Source organism: Neoarius graeffei, chromosome 14, assembly GCF_027579695.1.
Source record: "Neoarius graeffei isolate fNeoGra1 chromosome 14, fNeoGra1.pri, whole genome shotgun sequence".
Classification (NCBI taxonomy): Eukaryota; Metazoa; Chordata; class Actinopteri; order Siluriformes; family Ariidae; genus Neoarius; species Neoarius graeffei.
Window position 1 is genome coordinate 35,942,772 of NC_083582.1, and position 21,764 is coordinate 35,964,535.

At 41.8% G+C, this 21,764-nt stretch overlaps 1 protein-coding gene across 1 annotated transcript in view; it reads right to left on the bottom strand.

The window, feature by feature from the left end:
• Window positions 1-21,764, bottom strand: part of ipmkb (inositol polyphosphate multikinase b) — a 55,315-nt gene that overhangs the window by 19,012 nt on the left and 14,539 nt on the right. The window contains exons 3-4 of the mRNA XM_060939568.1: window positions 17,161-17,257; window positions 13,667-13,839 (exon numbers count right to left, since the gene is read on the bottom strand). Of these exons, the coding sequence (XP_060795551.1) occupies window positions 13,667-13,839; window positions 17,161-17,257 (270 nt within the window). The remainder of the gene's footprint in view (window positions 1-13,666; window positions 13,840-17,160; window positions 17,258-21,764) is intronic.

Here is a 21,764-nt window from a genome sequence, read left to right on the forward strand (position 1 = left end):
GTTTGGGGCGGAAAGTTTTAATATAAAAAGCTGCCCAACGGAACCATTGAGAAAACAAAAGTAATTTGCACAGCTTGCAAAGCCAAATTCAATGATCACAGAAGCATACTGTCTCGAAAATATCACCTTTACACAAAACCCCCTCTGGGAACCATCTGCACTGCTCGCCAGTCTACATTACAGGAGTGTGGTACTCGTGAGTGAATAACTAAACCAGCTGGCTACTTGGATAGCTAAAAACTTTCAACCCATGAGCATAACGGGTGCTCACACGGCAACTTTTACTCCGGTGTAGCACCGGGGCTGCCCCGGTAGAGCGTTCACACGGTACAAAGTTATACCGGTGTCGCCCCTGAAAGCTGCTTAAACCGGTGCAAATCTAACCCTGCTCGGGAGGTGGTTTAAGAAATTTACTTCAGAGTAAATGCTAGTTTGAGGGGCAGCACCGATATAAAATGGGACGTCTGAACGCTACAGGGGTAGACTCGCTACGCGTGAGGAGAGTTGATTACATACGGGCATTGCATAATTTGCATCCTGGTATTTTGCGCTTCCAAAATGGCGAATATCAACAACAACAGAACTGCGTGTCTTCCAGTGTTGCCAGATTGGGCGGTTTTAAGTGCATTTTGGCGGATTTGAACATATTTTGGGCTGGAAAACAATCAGCAGTATCTGGCAACACTGGTGTCTTCATCCACGTTGTTTTCCCGGCGCTTGGTGATGCCATGACAACCGGGAAAAGGAAGTACATTTTCACGCATGCGCATATTTCATTTCCGCATTATTACTATCGTATAGCACGGTCGCAAAAACTGCCGTGTGAACGCAAGTGGGGCTGCACCGGTGCTAACACGCTTCTCTCTAGTAAGCAGGTTTGTGACCTGTGAACGCTCCACAAAATTTACACCGGTGTAAGATATATCGCAACAAAATACATCAGTGCAGCACTGATGCAAATATGTGCCATGTGAACACCCCTATAGTGTTTTCTGTATGTGTGTTTCTTTCTCTCTCTCTCTCTTCCCGAGTTCTCTTTCTGCAACTGCATAGTTCTGTATTTAAAGATACTATTAAAACAATGGTGTCTGAAATTTACATCCTTTCTGATTATTCTACATTAACCCTCTGGGGTCTGAGGGTATTTTCTGGCACTCTAATGATTTTGGCATGCTCTGATTTTGTCGTCAATTTCAACAAATCTAAGCAGTATTTTCCAAGTCGTATGACTTTTTTTGTATTCAGCACAAGTTCAGCTACAATATGTATATGTCATGATTGTACTTTAAAAAAATAAATAAAAACTAAACTAACCAACTAAATAAATAAAGATGTTGTAAAAAGCAGTTTTAGAACTGTGTTGGAAATGTGTGAAAAAAACATGACCTTACCCATTGTGTCAAACCGTTTTGGTCACTTGAGGGGATTTTGTTCAGTCTTAGGAATGGATCAAGCACAAAAACTTAAATCTGCTCCATTGATTTGGACAATTAACTGGCCATCAAAAAAAAATTAATGTTCTATTGTTTTCGTATAAAGGGTTGGCAGTGGTATTCAATGAGGAGTGTAAAAATTTCCATTCCATTCAATGAGAAGAGTGAAAACCCCTCCCACTGCCAACTCTTAAAGGTCATAGGCAAGGGTTGGAGGTGGAACGTAGAATATCAACTTTATTTTCTAGGAGAACAACCCCAAAAGCAAATTCAATCTTGCTGGTGTTTAATTTGCACCCTAAAATTGAATAAAACGGTTAAAATATACTGGTTTGCGCAAGTTCCGAAAGTTTGTTTATATCTCACTTATGCGCACTTTTACCGCCAGGGGACCATCGTCGTGATGTCATTCACAGGACTGTGAAATAGAAATGACAAAATCCGAGGAAACAATTTTAGCAGGGGGTCTGGGGACGCAGCCCCCCAGGAGCTGTGGGCCTGGGGGCCGCAGGGCCCCAGAAGCTGAACAGATTTTGTGTATATTGATAGATTTGAAGCATCTCCTGAAAGCAAATATTTTCTCAACCATGCCATTTAATTTGAACTGTTGTTATTATCATACCTGCAAACTCATGAGGGTTGAAAAAGGTGACAAACTACCGGTAACCCCCAGGCCCCCTTAAACAGCGCGCGATCAAGGAAAATAAAGGGAAAAGACATTTAAAACAAAGACAAGATTCATTCATTTTTAGCTTTGCAATTTTCAGTTTTGCATCTGACACCTCATTACATTACCATTAAGGAAGGAAAAGTATAAAAAGTAAAATTTGAATTTAAAAAAGTAATTTTTGAAGTGTGACACTGGAAACTTTCTTCAGCAGACCAGTTTATCATTTTTTAGACCTTTCGGCCCGAACAAGCCGTTCAAGGGCACATTTATGCTGCTCTGCCATGTGCCTCTTTCGCGCCATGCTATCCTTCTTTACCACCTCTGCCCTATTACCAGCAGCACTGGTAGATGGCTGGACATCAAATTCAAATTTCCTTCAGTGCTGCCAAATTCATGGTGTGTGTGTGTGTGTGTGTGTGTGTGTGTGTGTGTGAGTGTGAGAGAGAGAGAGAGAGAGAGAGAGAGAGAGAGAGAGAGAGAGAGAGAATATCTCTCTCTCACTCACAACTGGTTCTCTGAATACAACCGAGATCAACACATATTACGTTATAATTTTGACAATCCCACCAATAGTTTCACATAAAAATGATTTCTCTTACCCAAAACACACGCTTATAGATCCTTATGTTCAAGAAAAAAATGACTTTATTCAAACCGATTTGACATTTTTTTTTCTGTTTTGTTTCAGCCCACAGAAACATCTTCCGTGTCGCGCGTTCGGTTCAAACGTAACAGCCCCGCCCCTTGCGTCTTACGTCATAAAAACGCGACTCAGACCACCAAATCACAGGTACCAAAAAAAACCACCCTAAAGCCTCTTTAAATCGCCCTCATCGTAACGCAGCTTTCTCTGCATACTAAAAATGTTTTTCCGTCTCCAGATGTAATATAGAGTTCCGGAAAAAATCAGAAAATATGATTCCGTGAGCTGTTTTCAAGACTCAGTGTCCCGTTCTGCATTGCGTTTGGATGATCTCTGCCATCCTCCTATACACACCCGTATTCAAGAAAACCCCGCCTCTATTCAGTTACAATTCACGGATACTGTCCAGCATTCTGTAAGACTATTGGCTCGTTGGAATGTCATCCAATCAGAGAGACGTTTGAAGTATGAAGGCGGAAATGGTCTGAATGTGGGTGTGAGGAGAAAAGTAGTAGTAGTACTTTGAAGTAGTAGTACATTGAAACCAAATGTTCGGCAACTTGGCCTCGCGCACCCCCCCAAAAAAAAAAAAAAAAAAAAAAAAAAAAAAAAAACACCTCTTCGGATCTACACGATTCACACAAGTGACCTATTTTGGGATCAAAACAGCGAATTTCGCCGAAAGGTGACTAGTTTGCAGGTATGTATTATGTTGAAATAATACAATATGAACTGATTTACCTTTTAACTGATAAGGGTTCACTTGAATGAAAATATATCAATAACATACCTCATATTGTAAAAATTCACTTATATTCTTGTGTCGATTTGTATCAATTCATTGGGTACCATAATGTCTTTTCCAGGGGGGAAATTCTAGACTGACTTAAATAATAGTCACTAATGTTCTTGTTTTTGAACTGATTCAATACCAAAATGTCTTTGTTCATGTTAGACAGATTCTAGTCAAAAACTATATACAACTATTTACAAGTCAATATTTATATTTATTTCCTTTTCTTTGTTAGCAGTTTCTTCAGCTTAGAAAGCCTACTCTTTTCTTTCTGACTTTCTATATGGCTTTTCCTTGCTCTTTTGGTCTCTCTTTCATTACAGATTCATGATAACAATGAACATTATGAACAATAAGTTAAAACTACATAAATAATAAATGTGAACAAGATGGTCTACCTGGTAATCTATAGTTCAACAGCTTCAATTTCACCGATTCCGCATGTTTTTTTCCTTTAACATGGTCAACCAAATGTTTTCTTCCACCAGAACCGTACTTCACATCCTGATGGCACAAGATGCAGTAAGCTTTCCCTGGTTCTTTTATCTTCCGTATGTGCTCATGGAGATATTCACTACCCGCTTTAAACTCCAGCCATCGCCAATTCCATGGATTTTTGATGCCGTTTTCCTTGTCAATGTTTTTGACATCGTCGGTCTCACCGTCCTCCCTCTGAACGATGTCCCTCCGTGACGCGGACATACCGCGAAATTCTTCGTTTCAAAACCGTCGATATCGAAAGCGTGTTTAAAGAGCACAATGGTAAAACGAAAAGAACACAAGATTCGCGCCATGTTTGTAAGCATGGCACAAATGCTGTAAACTGGTCTGTCATTGTCGCAAAAGAAAAAAAGATACCAAAAAAATTACGATGTCGGGGGCACCGTGGCTCAGTCGACTAAGGCGCCATACCATAAATCCGGGGACCCGGGTTCGATTCCAACCCGAGGTCATTTCCCGATCCCTCCCCATCTCTCTCTCCAGTTCATTTCCTGTCTCTACACTGTCCTATCCAATAAAGGTGAAAAAAAGCCCAAAAAAATCTTTAAAAAAAAAAAAATTACGATGTCATTACAGAAAGAACAATTTGCGGTAGGCTCTTTCCCAGACTCGCCGGCTTGGTGACGCTCACTGTATGAGACTACTAGTGGTCGGTAGTAGGGGTGGGCAAAAATATTGATACGGCGATATATCGCGATACTTTGTCTTCCGATTCAATATCGATACTCAAAATTTGAATATCGATATTTTTTCAAATAATAAATCATGTTTCAGACAGATTGTAAATCCAGTACGACTTCCGCACCTCCGCTCCGCAAGGTGTCACTGTGCCGCTATCTCACTGCAAGGCACTCTTCGTCTTCTCTTTTTTTCCCGGTGGTTGCAGTGAGGGGGAAAAAAAAAAAAAAAAAAAAAGCAAGCAAGCATGGCTGTTAACGTAAACCTAGAGACGCCGCCGAACTTTAAGGCAGATGTTTGGAGGCACTTTGGATTCCAACGGAGAAAAAAAAAAAAAAAGTGAGCCGGACAAAGAGTACACACTCTGCAAAACCTGTTTCGCTCCAATTAGATATTCCATTTCTACTGCAGGTGACATAATCAGCTCTCAGAGGAGCTGTCTCACCTCTGAGCATGCTGACCAGTTGCTCATCCTGAAGAAGAACATGCAGTTTTGAAGTGTGTGCTCACAGTACAGGTTTGGATTAAATTTTACACAAGTACTAAGCACAAGTTAAATGTTCTCCGGTATATGTTCTCAAGTTTACAAAGAACAAATTGATATTAGTGTTAGCACTGAAATGTATGTGCAGTCTGCAGTGCAAGTTTTAAGTTTTCATAAAACAATTTGATTTGCTTGTTAAGCAGCACTGATGTGTCCATGCTTACAGAAAAGTTGAGAATACTAGCACAGAAATGGGAATTTTCTGTATGTTGTAGTGAAGCAACTCTTGGTTTTGCCAGCAGTGGAATAGAGACAAATGTATGTCTGGCAAGAGTGTGTAGTTATGTATGTGAAATGTAATTTTACAGTGGTCAATAAATTCTGATTTTCTTCAGTGACAGATATCGTGATGTGGTTGAAATTTCTTGCAATATATCGATTATCGCTGAATCGCTGTACTGTGATACTATCGTTATCGTGGGCAAAATATCGCCATAGTATCGTAAGGTATCTGGTGATACCCAGCCCTAGTCGGTAGACAACAACCCCTAGATGATTTACTAAAATTATATTTTTGGCGGCCAAATTCGCGGAATTCCGCGGATTTTTCACAGCCCTGCATTCAAGGCAAACAGACTGGGAGCAGTTCTGTGTTTACTTGCAAACTGAGCACACGTGTACGGACTTTGGTTGCGAGTTGTTGTGTAAAACGTCTGAAAGCGATAGCGATTTTGAAGTAGGAACTCTCCAAATTGAAACCATGGATGTATGAACCTATGGCCGTTGCGAAGCAATCGGTGAATGTGGCTCACTGGTTTGACTGTGCAGCCTCGGAATCGGACAGCGACTCCGCCGACTCTGATCACGGTGACGCCGGACCTCAACAAGACTCGCGCCCAAACGATTTATCCTGGAAGTTATGATAAATTCTTACTTTCGTTGTAATACTAAAGAGCCCTTTTGAAGAATAATTAAACCGCCCTCCCTAGTGGATACAGATAATGATTACTTGACAGTGTGCCGGTAGGCCACATTAGCCTGCCATTCGCGGCATTATACTATTTATAGCCAACTCTAAGCGAGGAAATATCCCTTTGTCTCATTTCCACAATGACTGTACAGGATCCCTCAGGATTCTTGACTTGTCAATTCCAAGCAAAGGTAAAAAACGCTTACCTCCAATCTTTTTTGCTTGAGCGTCGCTGGTCTGTTTCTTCTTTGACTGCTTGATTTTGTGTTCGGATTTTGTCAGAACAGTGTCAGGTTTGAGCCCTCTCTGTCCGACACTGACACCTAAACTCTCCAACAGATGGGGATTCTTCAAAAAGTGATTGGAGCACAGAGTGGCGTATTTACCCGGCTGCCAACCCTCTCGCTTCACACGCACAATCCACTCTCTCTTCCTCTTCTCCTCTCACGGAAAAAGGTAAAAACTTCTTCCTGAACCGGTCCCGTTGTTACAGTTCACTGCACAACAATAAGGCATGGTTTTTCTTTGGATATTACCAAACGCATGTCTGCACTCAAGCCGAACGGCAATGCAAATAAATGGAAGTGGACTCAACTCAAGCGATTTGTTTGTCTTGAATGATGTCACGCGCCGAGTGGTCACGAAAATCGCAGAGCAGAAAATTGCAGCGATCCACGCTAACTTATTAGGATGCAGTGCTGCAGCACAGCAACCTATGGGCTCCCCTAGGGGAGCCCATAGGTTGCAGTGCAAAGCACTGCAACTATTGTTCTTCTACGTATTTCTTCTTCTTCCTCCTACACAAATTTTGATTTCGAATAACTCAATAACCGTACGTCGCACACAGACAAACCATATATCAAAACGTGCGGCTCGATCGGACTCGCTATGCTATTACTTTTCTCTACAGAATACGATTTTTTCGCGACGTAGTCGCGAAAAAATCGTCGAAAAAAAACCCATTCATTTCTATGGAATTAATTGAAAAAAAAAGCACTTTTTCAACGTTTTTCAAACGTCCGCTGCTCTGGCATGCTTTAACCTAGAGACGTGATTCAAACTCTAAAACGTAGGAAAACGTCTCCTCTGTGGATCTGGCATTCAACTTTTCTGCTAGGTTCTACACTTTCGGATCAGTCCCGGCTCAACCGCCATGTGGGTTCCGGGAGAAAATCCGGCTTTTGAATGGGTGTCTATTGCGTTACACACCAGTGAAGCTCTCTGTCCACTCTAAGTTAACAAGCTTCACTGGTGTGTAACGCAATAGACACCCATTCAAAAGCCGGATTTTCTCCCGGAACCCACATGGCGGTTGAGCCGGGACTGATCCGAAAGTGTAGAACCTAGTAGTAGGAAAACTTGTCCTGATTCACACAATATGTGTACCTAAACGATAGGATTTACAGTTTTTGAATGACAAGCGTCAAACTGAGGACAGGGCAGCTGACAGGCTTCATTGACACCCATTATAAACGTGAGAGAAAAGTCACTCGTTTTTAAATCGCTCTAGTGTCGTTATTTTTAAGACTACAGACAAAAAAATACATCATTTTATTCAGGAGACCCTTCTAGCGCTCACTGTGAAAGAATTTTGTGAATAGCTGCTTCCGTTGTCGAGTTATTTGTCATTGTTCGAGGCCTGGTCCTTAGCAAAATACAGCAGACACCTGACAAAATCTTGTGTGTGTGTCTTAACCTGCTCAGGCCCGTCACCATGCCGACTGGCTTCAGTAAGGGAGCAGATAGGGGAGGGGGCGGCTGTCTCAAGCACACACAAATCATGGCATTGTAGCTTCATAGCAGGTCACACAACCGTACGTCGCACACAGACAAACAATATATCAAAACGTGCGGCTCGATCGGACTCGCTATGCTATTACTTTTCTCTACAGAATACGATTTTTTCGCGACCTAGTCGCGAAAAAAATCGTTGAAAAAAACCCCATTCATTTCTATGGAATTAATTGAAAAAAAAAAAAAAGCTCTTTTTCAACGTTTTTCAAACGTCCGCTGCTCTGGCATGCTTTCACCTAGAGACATGATTCAAACTCTAAAACGTAGGAAAACTTCTCCTCTGTGGATCTGGCATTCAACTTTTCTGCTAGGTTCTACACTTTCGGATCAGTCCCGGCTCAAACGCCATGTGGGTTCCGGGAGAAAATCCGGCTTTTGAATGGGTGTCTATTGCGCTACACACCAGTGCAACTCGTTAAGTCAGAGTGGAGAGAGCTTGAAAAAAAAAGGTCAAACTTTCTCGCTTAAACTGTGTTTTCAGCCACAAATTTCACTCTACAGACATGATTTTCTCAAAAGTAGTAGTAAAACTTGTCCTGATTCACACCAATGTGTCTACCTAAACGATAGGATTTACAGTTTTTGAACGAGAAGCCTCAAACTGAGAAGGTAGCCGACGGGCCTCAACTTAGCCGCCCACTTTATTAGGAACACTTCTGTTCGTACATACAAACTACAAACACTCTTCTTAGAGTTTATTTTATTTTTAAAAGGGACAGTGCACAAATTAAACATTATCCTTGTGGTAAGGACAGATGTCTGTCCCAGGTTATAGCAGTACATGCTAATTTCCGCCTGTAGTCAATTTGTTTATACTCTTGAATAGCTCTTCTTCATGACGGCTGCTGTCTCAAGCACACACACAATCATTGCATTGAAACATCATTGCAGGTCACACATTCACGGCCAGCGAACATGCGTGACCGAATTGCTTCACGCACTGCATCCTCTCACAATTTCCCCCGGGGAATTGTCCGGTCTAGTTTTAATTATTAACAATACTTCTTGGAACCAGAAGAAAATTACAGACGGTTTAACATATAAAGTTTCAAACGTGCATACATTTAAAACCTTTGCCGATGACCTGTAATCATCACGGCAGGTCACAATGGGTAAGGTCATGATTTTTCACACATTCCAACACAGTTCTAAATATGATTCTTACAACAGCTTCATTTATCTGGTATTTGATTCTATTCAGTGTGTCTTGAAATTAACTCGTGTACTATTTTACTCAGTCCAGAACCACAACCTACTCCGTTACACAATTACTCTGTAATTTTGCTACATGACCTACTCATGTAGGTCGACGCTCTGGACCCCAAAGGGTTAATTTGGTTATTTTATATTTAAAATATACATTATATCAAGCTTTAGTCTTAAGAAGAAAAAGAAGTTTTTACTCACGATTAATTCATTGCAAAATGTGATTAATTAGTTAATTTTTTTAAATTGATTGACAGCCCTAATTTCTATACCCGATTAGCCTGGCAAGCCAGACTAAATGTGAATATTTAGTCTGGCCTCGATCCGTAGACATTTCTGAAGGGTGGGGGTGGAACAAACCGCCGTCTTTCAAACTGTCTCTGTGCGTATAGACCCTTTTCAGTCACGTGACCTTCGTAAACGCGACCACCATTTTGGACATGTAGTGGACTTCGGCTCGAATTGGTTTGAATGCGAGGAAGGCGACAAACGGAGAACATACAAGAAAAAGGAGGGAGATGCAGAAAACACCTTCGCTATCCAGCGACGTAGGGCATTTACAGGGCGAGCAGAGGGAGAAATAACAACAGTAACGACACATTAGCAACGCCGTACAGAAATAACGGTTTATGGCACAGACCCTTTCGGTTCTTGCTCATCTAGCTGCTACAGTGACTGCTTAGACTGCAACAATAATACCTAACACACATTTAAGTATCCGTCGTAAAGACGTGAAACTCGTCGAGTGTGTTCATTGATAAGCTAACACAATCTAAAAGTAGACATACCATCACACTGCCCGGGCGCTGTGTACAGTTTCCCTTCTATGGTTTGTGCACTCACTATTTGCCATTACTTTCTCCAACCGTTGTTACAGATTACAGGGAACGGCCTGGACTTAAGAGACAAATACATGCTCCTCTTGTTTTGAACACTTATTTGTAGGCAGTGCTTAATTTGTAAAGTGGGAGGTCCCGGAGCGCAGAGGATGAGCGGCTCCGGTGCGGAAAAAAAGAGGAGAGGGGAGAGGGGCGCGGCGCTGCGCTTCTGGGCATGTTTTGTAATAACACTGCAAATTAAGTTCATCTGCAGATATTTTGTGGATGTCGTTTCATGAGAGAAATCACCAACAAGACAGATATCAAAATCAGACATTAACACTAAATAAACTTGCATTTTTTAATTTAATTATTATTATTATTATTATTTTTTTGTTACATAGTCAAAAGAGGTGTCGGATCACCAGATCCAGTGTAAATAGCTGCCGGAGCCAACGCCCGAGGTTCCGGAGCGCGCTCCGGCTTGCTCCCCCTCAAATTAAGCGCTGTTTGTAGGACACTGCCTCTGATCTGTCCTACAGTCTACCAACAGCAAAGGAACACAACGCTAGCTAATGTCGTTAGCTAATAGCTACTACAGAAGAACAAAGAGGTTACAATGGGTTATTTTAGCCTATTTGGTTACACACTTGCCGCCACAGAATGTTAACAGCAATGTAATGCCTTTTCTGGCTAATTTTATTCGTCTTACCTCCAACAAAGTGGTCACTACACAAGCGTTGGTATGCCGCTATCCATCTTCTCCGTCGGTCAGTATCTACCGGGATCCGATAAAATGATAACCCTTGCCTTGTTTGTTGATGGTTACTACATCCAGGTGCACAACAATATAGTGGCATGATGGAAGTCTTGCTGAAAATAAACACTTTCTTTGCTGCCGTTCCTCAATGCTGGCTGTGGTAAACTACTGGTAGTACACGTCCAAAATGGCAGCCGTGTTTGTCGTGACGTCACGTGAAAAGGGTCCATAGGCCAACGCTCTGACCAATCAGCGCAACAGTGACAGTGACGTAGTCAGAGCGACAGAAAGCAGTGGGAGAGGCCTTGAAATAAATAATTTTTCAAAATGCGTATTAATTAATAAACAGGTTCTAGATATTAAGAAGTTTGGAGATAATGACCACAAGTTTGGAGTCTGTACCACATACTTAACATACACATTTTTTTCAAGTGTTTTTCAAGGGTTTGCTTAAACTGTTTTTGAGAGTTTTTATTTAGTGGTGTTTGGTGAAATAATTTCCCTTAAATTTAAAATAACGGGAAAATAAGAAACAATCAAAAAGTAATGTTTCAAAGCTGTTTATTAATTCTTCGTACTGCACAAACTAGCCCCATCCTTTTGGCTACGAGCGGAGCCAGCTGGTAGATCAGACTTTTGCCAGAGCCGGTCGGCAAAACAGCGAAAACGTCCTTCTTGAAAAGGAATGAGCGGAGAGCCTCTTCCTGCTCATGTTTCAACGAAAACTCCAAGTCTAATTCTTCTAAAACTGATTCCAAAGCGGAGTCAAACACGTGCTGTTCAATAGCCGTAGCCATCTTTCCTGTTGTGCTTTCTCCAGCGTCGCGCAGCTTTGTCGTCACTCCTGCAAAAGCCCGCCCAAAGAATCCAAACAAAAACCTTGCGTTGTGATTGGCGGGCACGATTTGATGCCCGGGGTGTTTTTGTTTATATGGTGTGAGGCTAGACCCACTCGCTAGGCAAAAAATATTTTTGGCCGCTAGGCAGGTGGGTCTAGTTTACTAGGCTAATACCCGATAGCCAAACAGCACAAATTGGAAAACAAACGCTGTTTGAATGCTGACAGTTTGAGTGCGTTAGAAATACACACCGCCAATTAGTACGTCTTTGATACAATACTGTTATGACAGCTTTGACTATCAGTCACTACCTGATAATCTAATACGGACATCTTCACAGGAACCAAACGGACTCCCTGAAAGTTTCTGCCATGTTGGTTTGTTATGCAAATCATCATAGCCATGCTGATGTACTTCAAGACAAGTAGTGTACCATAGTCATGTGATAAATTAGGTGTAAAATGTGTGGCATGGCATCAAGTCAGAAGATTGAATCAGAAATCCTAATGCTGATCAAAATCCAGCTTTTCAAGCCAGTATCTATACTTCTATACTCAATAGTGCATCTCGACCATCAGTAGTAAATCAGCCGCCTGTTTTAAAGTGCTGTTTTAATCCCCTTGTGCTTTTGTGATTCAGGACCAAAGAGCAGCTGGCACAGGTGCATGCAAATATGTCCGTCTGCTCCTACATTAGTTTTCCAGAGCTGCTTATGGAATAAAGTCCATCAGGTTCTTGATGATGGTGAGTCATGCCAGTATGACTGCCACAGTATTTGATTTGCATGGCTTGTTTTTTTTTTTCCATAGAACATATCTGTCCAGTTCAAAAACCCGTACAGCCTTCCTGTTTGCGTGCGCTGCAGGTTTGCTCAATGCTTGTGTCACCCTTGGCCCTTTCGCAATATGGAGGGGGGGAGGGGGAATGTGTTCTCTTTTGGTGAGCAGAAATCATTAAAGTACATTTTTACAGTGCCTTTGTGTACTTACTAAATAAATAAGAGCAAAACGGGCCATGCAAACAAATCCTTATTAATTAGCAGCTAATAAACCATACTGTGATACAAGTTAAAGGGGAACTGAAGGCAAATTTTATTAAATATCGGAATGCATTTTTGATCGCTATTTTGTCATGGCTATAGCAAGTTATGAGTGTTCGAAATATGCTATGTAAAATATATATATATATATATATATATATATATATATATATATATATATATATATATATATATATATACACACACACACACACACATCAGTCCATATGGCAAAGCGATGGCCGTAAACAAGATTTGTTGAGACCTGTAGGACGGAAGTAAAACGTACAGCGGAAATCAAAGTGACCAACATCTGCCAACGCTGTCAAAAGACACGCGCGCCCTCTTTCGAATGCTGACGTAATCAAGCCGGAAGTTGTTTGTTTTGATAGCAAATCAGGAAAGTTTGAAAAGAAGCAGGCAGTAATCGTCATTTAAACTCGTTTTTGTGCAATACTTCGTTTGGAAAACAGTTTTCAAAATGGCGGCACTGACACCTGGCTGACACTTGACGTTTCGAAGTCTCGCGCAAGTCTCGCAAAGATCGCGCGGATAAGCGACACCTGCCGTGGACCAAACGAGCTAAACTCAACATGGCTAAAAACCGAATAGGCCGGTAAGTATAATATTTAATTGCAACTGGTTGCCAATACGAGTCACGATACAAGTTTACTAAAACCGAAAACTGAATTGAATAACACGTTAATTAAGGAATAAAGCAAGTTTAAAAATGACTTCAGTTCTCCTTTAAGGGCTGGAAGAATTTTTAAGGAATTATGATAGTTTCTTGTTACAGCACTGACTGATTGCATCATCGCTATTAAAATCATCTGGAAACTGTTGTAAAATACCAATCTCCACCCATGAACTAATTTCTGAATGAACCGAATTTAAAAAAAAAAAAAAAAAAAAAAAAGTGTGGGAGTAGGATTACCGAAACAGGACGGACCAGAGTAAAAACATTTAAAGTAATTCTCTCAAACGTGAGCCGTTTGTCTGAATGAATATTTTCAAATAAAAACACAAACGAGTGCTTACCCTCATCCCGAGCAACAGGAAGCCGATCTCCTCCATCAGGGGGTACTTCCTGATCTGCTGCTCGCGCTTTTCCTGTGAGGCGAAGGGGTCGTAGCTACGTTGGCCTATCTTCACGTCCATGATGCAGGGCTTCTGGAAGCGGCGCGTGACGTCCTCCAGCTTCAGATACAGCTCTGTACACGAAGAGGATCGTCATAACCATTAGTGTCATCACCACCGGGTCGACCTGTAAAATGTTGGCAAGTTCACGCAGACTCTTCTGGGGAGCAGCATGAACATGTCAAGACGTATTGGTTAAAATTTCAACCTTCCTGTCATTATCATGGTTACCAAAAGCCTAACGAGGCCGTCCAGTGAGCAGCTGTTCTGTGGGCGCAACCCCTTGCTGATAACAGAGTTGACGAAACTGGTTCGAGATGACTGGAAGGTTATGCAACTCGAATAACCACTTTTTTTTTATTTTTTAAACAAACGTGGTGAGCAGAAAAGCATCTCGGAATACACAACTACTGTACACGTCGAACGTTGAGGCAGAACTGGACAGCTGAAGACTGAAAAAACTTGAAGGTTCCAAATAAAGTGGTCAATGAAAACCATCAGTCTTTATTACTGTACAAACATGATGGGAGACCGTTAAACTAATCAAACATTTGTCCAAATAGGACGAGAAAAAAAAAGCTCCAAAAAAAAAAAAAAAAAAGGTTTACATCCTGAAAGGAAACATCTTCACAAATGCAAAATACTGAGCCTTTTGGTTTCTCCTGCCTCACAAGACCGAGGTTGCAAGTTCACCTATTGAGGTATTTCACCTGACGTCACGTGACGCCCCGGTGTCCGCCATTTTGAACGTCAAGCTACATACCAACGCTGCAGACAGAGAGGGAGAACCAGCTTGAAAAGAAAAAAAAAAACGTGTTACAGACACCTAGAATAGATTAATTTGTCAGTAAGCACTCTATAAATAACCATGGTGTTTGCTTGTTGTGTTGTGGGCTGCCAAAACAGACAGGGACAGCGTGCAGGACGCTCCTTTTACCGGTTTCTAGTGATGGGAATTTCGGCTCTTTTTCAGGAGCCGGCTCTTTTGGCTCTTCTTACTATAAGAAGCCGGCTCTTTCGGCTCCCAAACGGCTCCTGAGATTTTATTTTTGATTTAATTGCTGCAATTAACTAGTTAATTAATTACATTCATCTCATCTCATTATCTCTAGCCGCTTTATCCTGTTCTACAGGGTCGTAGGCAAGCTGGAGCCTATCCCAGCTGACTACGGGTGAAAGGCGGGGTACACCCTGGACAAGTCGCCAGGTCATCACAGGGCTGACACATAGACACAGACAACCATTCACACTCACATTCACACCTACGGTCAATTTAGAGTCACCAGTTAACCTAACCTGCATGTCTTTGGACTGTGGGGGAAACCGGAGCACCCGGAGGAAACCCACGCAGACACGGGGAGAACATGCAAACTCCACACAGAAAGGCCCTCGCCGGCCACGGGGCTCGAACCCGGACCTTCTTGCTGTGAGGCGACAGCGCTAACCACTACACCACCGTGCCGCCCGATTAATTACATTATTATTTAAATTTTATCAATAGGATGTTTTCCATTTTATTTTTTAGTTTTTGTAAAGCTTTGTAAAGTATAGCAGTGTAACAATGTTCTAGCTATAGAAATAAAACTTACTTACCAATTAATAAATTATTTTCTCACAAACATAATGCAAAACTGTGTTATATTACCAATATAAAATACACAGCTGATTTTCCCCTCCTCAGGTGCCTCACAGACTCCTCTCCCCTGCGCTCCACAGCTTTAAGCATTACACCAATTTTCATATTTTCGCAGCTGTGAATGACATCAACCCCCCCCAACCAAAAAAAGTAGGCGTACACCATGCTACTTTTTTTCCTTTGAATGGTAATAGACAACACAAAGACGCAATCGGACAGCAACTTTTTTCGTGAAAGTCTCTCTCTCTCTGAGGCACCTAAGGACAAAAAAAACTAAGGCCAAGTTTACATTAGACCGTATCTGTCTCATTTTCTTCGCGGATGCACTGTCCGTTTACATTAAACCGCCTGGAAACGGGAATCCGCCAGGGTCCACGTATTCAATCCAGATCGTGTCAGCTCCGGTGCTGTGTAAACATTGAGATACGCGGATACGCTGTGCTGAGCTCTAGCTGGCGTCGTCATTGGACAACGTCACTGTGACATCCACCTTCCTGATTCGCTGGCGTTGGTCATGTGACGCGACTGCTGAAAAACGGCGCGGACTTCCGCCTTGTATCACCTTTCATTAAAGAGTATAAAAGTATGAAAATACTGCAAATACTGATGCAAATACTGCCCATTGTGTAGTTATGATTGTCTTTAGGCTTGCCATCCTTCCACTTGCAAGTGGTAAGTGATATGCGCTGGGATCACACACACAGCGGCTCAGTCCCGAATCACTGCTCGTGCGCTTCACTCGCGCGCTCTGTGAGCTGCGCAGGGCCGGAGTGCGCACCCTCCAGAGGGCATTCGCTGTTCAGGGCGGAGTGATTTGGAGCGCAGGATGCCTGCGGAGCCGAGCGTATCCGTGTATTGGCGTTGCTGTGTGCACGCGAATCGTGTATTGGCGTTGCTGTGGGCACGCTAATCGTTTTAAAAACGTTAATCTGATGATCCGCTGATACGGTCTAATGTAAACATGGGCTAATTCGGCTCCCCAACTCGGCTCCCACCAAAGAGCCGGCTCCCGTCGTTCACTTCAAAGAGCCGGCTCTTTGAACCGGATCGTTTGCGACCGACACATCACTACCGGTTTCCTACTGACCCAGACAAGAGGGCCAAATGGATTGCAGCTGTGAAGAGACAGGATTGGGAGCCAACAGAGTACTCCAGACTTTGCAGTGATCATTTCATTTCAGGTTAGTTTATCAGTTAACGCAATTTTGATAAAATATATAGCAAAAAGTAAATGGGTCAGTGTTTGTTAACCCATCTGAGCAGTGAAACAAGGCAGTGTTAATTTGTCTAGGGTTGCATGTAGCGGACAGACATAAAACGCAATAACAGAGGCTAGAAAGAAACGGGACACAGAAATAAATAAACAGGGTACAGTGTTTGTGATAAAAGACAGATCCAATTTAACACGAATCACAGCTTACCTTCTTGTTAAAATGTGCAAAGGTCTCCACCATCTCATACCGCCTTGCACTGAAGGACTTAAGCGTGCCATCCAAAATGGCTGTGTCACGTGACTTGGTCACGTGGGTGAAATACCTCAATACGCTGCACAATAACCGAAAACACGTCTTTCGCATGCCCTTTCTGAGAATTTGCTTTTCTGCTCAGGTGAAATTTTCCACACTTGAACACTCCCATAACAAGAATCAGGGTTAGGCGTGTATGTGACGTAAAACATGCACTGAAACATGATCTGGAACAGGACAGATGTACAATGCTTGAGACGGTGATACACTTGTGTAACGTTTATATAGGTCACCTGTGGGGCTGTCAGGAGAAGACCAAGTGCTGTAGTACTTGGGAAGATGCTGCTGCAGCTCGAGTAAGCAGGGGTCACAGCAATCCTTGGCATAAACCTGTGCAAAACACAAGATTGGACCAGGTGAACTAAAGATAAGGAAGAAAGATGAAAATACGCTGCCGTGTGGGTGGATCCTTGCCATAGCCAGCACTGTCGGTTACATAACTGAACCCCAATGGAAAAACCATGAAACCTTGATTGAAAACACTCACCGTTTCAGAGCACGTTGAAAATATTACATCAGATACAGGACTGGATAACAGCGTCCGTCGTTGGACTGCTTAACGTTTACCCCTCAAAAAGCAAGTTTGGACTGAGAGACCAACTGGTCTTCCTCAAGAGACTATCTTCAGGAGTCAGTGAGGAATGGCAGGCCTCTGGAGTCGTCACCATTATCTTCACGCTTTATGAGCATCAGTGATGGCTCCAGATAAGCTCAAACAGACAGACATTCTTATAAACACTAGTTTTAATATATGAACGCACAGACTGCCAAGAACAAGTCCAAATATGAGCTTAATACGAATACACTGCTGTAGATCAGACCACAGGATTTTCAACAGGGTTCAAATCTGGAATCGGAGGCAGCCAGGTTGAGATGGTCGGGCATAGGCAACAAAGTTTTGGCTAAAATGTCCTCTCAGAATCCTTGATGCCATCGATGCCAGCAAAATCAGGCCAAGGCTACAGCATCAATGATGTCCTGCAATATTTTACTTTGGGCATGAGGAAGTTCTCCTGATGCACAGGACACTTTTTTCGCCATATCTCAAGACTGCAGTTCTAGGTCCGTTGACATTTGGTGAAGTTGGTGCTTGGTTCAGCGTTTTGTAAGATGCATCAATCCCGTGTCCTTCCTCCCCCATCCATCCATCACTTCCAAACAGTGTGGTGTTATGAAGATAGGATCTAATACATTCAGAATTTTGAAAGCCCAAAATCAACTAAAAAAAAAAAAAGTGAGAATTTGTGATCTTTGCGTTTTGCTTCGTTTCTTCCACCACCTTCCTCACACTAGGGGTGGAATCGTGTGCCCAATTTGCTGGTAATTTTCAACTTTTCTAGACTCTTGAATAGGGTGCACCAGTTGACCCCTAAAAATGAAAAGTTCCTCTGATCATGATGCATTTTTGTTTTTATGTTCCTTTTAGTAAGAAAACACACTGGGTGAAATATTTTGACAAAATTCAAAAGTTTATTGGTGGCACCAGGGGCTCAAAGTTATGGAAAAAGCTGCTATTTTATGACTTTTATGACAAAATTTCGATCGCTTTTCATGAAACATTATGGCACCTTATAGAGCAGACCTGGGCATTTTGCGGCCCTTTAGTTCATTTTGACCGGCCCACGTAAGGTTAATTAGAAATTCCAAAATAAATGTATTTTCTAATTTTACCCCATGCATGGACTGAATGTGCATTGCTTTTATTTTGAAGTTGTGTTCAACAAAAACGCAATGCGCGCGACATGAAATCCCCCAAAACCTAATCCCGCGATAACTACTTCCGTAATTTGTCCAGACCAACCACAAACTTGTACGTCATCCTTCAAACAGTCCAGCCAATCACATATTGTGACGTCACCAGCAGGCGCCTGAGCCAATCTTTTTTTTTTTGATAGGACAGTGTAGAGAGACAGGAAATGAGCGGGAGAGAGAGATGGGGAGGGATCTGGAAAATGACCTCGGGCCGGAATCGAACCCGGGTCCCCGGATTTATGGTACGGTGCCTTAGCCATCTGAGCCACGACACCCCCACGCCTGAGCCAATCTGATACCTACACCGAATCGACTGATGATCATCTGTCAGCTGTGCTTCACATCTCCACCTCAGACATTTAATCTGACTTTGATGCACTCGTTAAAGACCAACAGAGACTAGATTTCTCTCACTGAACAAATAAAAAACTGAAAAACACCAAATGAGGTGATTAGACTACAAATGTGGGCATCATTATTATTATATGATGTATCTTGTTTGATATTTGGAGTAGAAAGACAATATTGTGATGTCTTTATTGTGTTTTGGGGTGAATGTGACTGAAAAAAAATAATTCACATTTTGTTAACCATTGTTTTGGGAAATTTGATTGAATAAATGAAATTTTTTGTAAGGCAACCTCGTTTTTTCCATACTCTTACCAGTCTTAGCAGCTTGTAAAAACGTTATTTATTGTTTTATATAAAGAAATACAATTAATATTATGCAGAATTTAGTTCAGCCTTTTGGTCCGGCCCTCCACAAAATTTTCTGTTTCTCATGTGGCCCCATGGAAAAAATAATTGCCCACCCCCGTTATAGAGTATACCAAATATACTCAGCAAAAATAAAAACTTGACACTCATTTTTCAAATAGTGTTTAGAAACTTTTCTTGAGAGTTCTTGTTGTGATTATGGTTAAATGCATTGTCAAGGGCATTACGTCACACATTCATTCTACTGGTCGGGCCTACGTAGCACGTGCGAGAGCACTGCACGCTAAAAATCACGTTTCCACGTGACACAAGTGACGTGACCTATTGATACACGTGCAATTGATCTCACGGTAGCAGAGTAGAGTGTCATCTCAGAAAAACAAGGTTTTATGGTTAATTATTCGTTAATTTGCAATGCCACGACTGTCAAACATTCAGCGTGAACGTGCCATTGGCATGCTGAATACGGGAACATCCGTCACTGACGTTGCGAGGGTTATGGGATGCAGTCGACAGACCGTCCATAACCTCCAGACACGTCTCCATCAAACTGGCACCACAGCCGACCGCCCCCGTCCTGGTCGACCACGCGTGACGTCACACGCAGAAGACCGACAGATTGTCTTACGTCATTTGCGTAATCGGTTTGTCACTGCCACATCCACTGGGAATGAATTGTTTGGAGGTCGAGTGACTGCCCAAATCATTCGAAATCGCCTGCGCTCTGCATTAAGTTGTGACTCACAGTTTTTGATCATGGACATTGACGTCGCATTTCCGGTGGAACCGATTCCATGACAAACATGATCTGTATGCTATAGCATCTTTAATGACAAGATAATTGAATACAATCGTTATTTCAAACCTATTTTCCAAAATGTTCAAATTATTGACTTTGAAACGAGTGTAAAGTTTTTATTTTTGTTGAGTTTATCTTAGATACTGTAGGCAGTATGTCTAGAATGTCTAAAAATATTTGGAGGTTTATTTTAGGGTGTCACTAGCATTATCAATGTTATAACCCTGGTTTTAAGCTTGCCGCCAATGCATATGCTAGCCCCTATTAAATGCAAAGGTTCTTAACATGATCTCTGGGTCACAAGAAATCAATAAATGGAGTCCAACGTTGTGATTCGAACCTTACGCGAAAACATAAAATGCGTTTTTTGGCAAAAAATGAACCTCATGGTGCCACCATTAGACTTTTGAATATGGTCAAAACATTTTACAGGATGTCTTTATTGGTGAAAAGGAACACCCAAACAAAAATGCATCAGATTTTATGAAAGTGAGGGCAACTGATGCACATTACTCTTGAAACCTTATTATGAGCATCACTTGACTTGTACAGGTCAATTAAAAGTTATTTTGCTTTCTGCATGGTGATGGATGGCAAAGGATATACATAGCACCTCACATTTGGTTATATGCAATACAGCAATGCAGTTCCTGGTAGGCATGTAACGATATATCGTGCGATGCTGAATCATGAGAAGTTTATGAGGATTCAAATCAATTTTTAAAAAAATGAATCAGGATTATCATCAGGATGTGTAATCTTAGTTTTTACTAGCTGTAATCGCCTTGTTTAGACAGCAAAGGGTTACACAACACTGGAACAATCGTGGGAATGCATGTGACTTCACCCAAGGTGGAAGGAAAACAGCTCCAATGTATTGAAAAAAAAAAGATTTATCTAAAATGGGAAAGAGGTGTTGTGCGATCGACTCTGCAAGCAGATTTAATAAGAAATCAGAGCTCTCTTTATACAGACTGCTGAAAGCTTTATAAAAAAAAAAAAAGAAGCAAATGCAGGTAGTACAAATGTTCATAAAAGTTTTTAAGAAAAGACCTATTTGCTATTAACATCATTTTTAATAAAAAGACACTTTCAGTTAACAGGCTATTATATTTTACTCCAACCTTTACAAATGTGGATAACTAATTGTTGGTTATTAGGAAAATTCATAACCAAAATAAAGAATGATAAAGAATTGGAAATGCTGCTTTTTATGGTAATCTCATATGGCACAAGCTACTTCTGGTAAAATCGTGCGCTCCGATTGGTTCCTTGGCAGGCAGAATTGTCCTGTAATGCCTGTGGGCGATTTTTTTTCCAAGGCACTGTCTTTCAGTGTTGCAAAAAGCCAACAAAAAAGATTAATCGGAAATAAAAACGGAACCAAAAACGTCCGCAACACAAAAGACAAACGAGTCACTGAGTAATCAAAGAATCCAGCCAAGTTTTGTGAAATTCCTCCAAAAATTGTGAGAGGAGTTGATTTCAGAAAGTGAGCACCTTTTCCGGGACGGACAGACAGACGTCACCACGGCATAATCCCTCTTCGGGCCTTTCGGACAGCAAGGG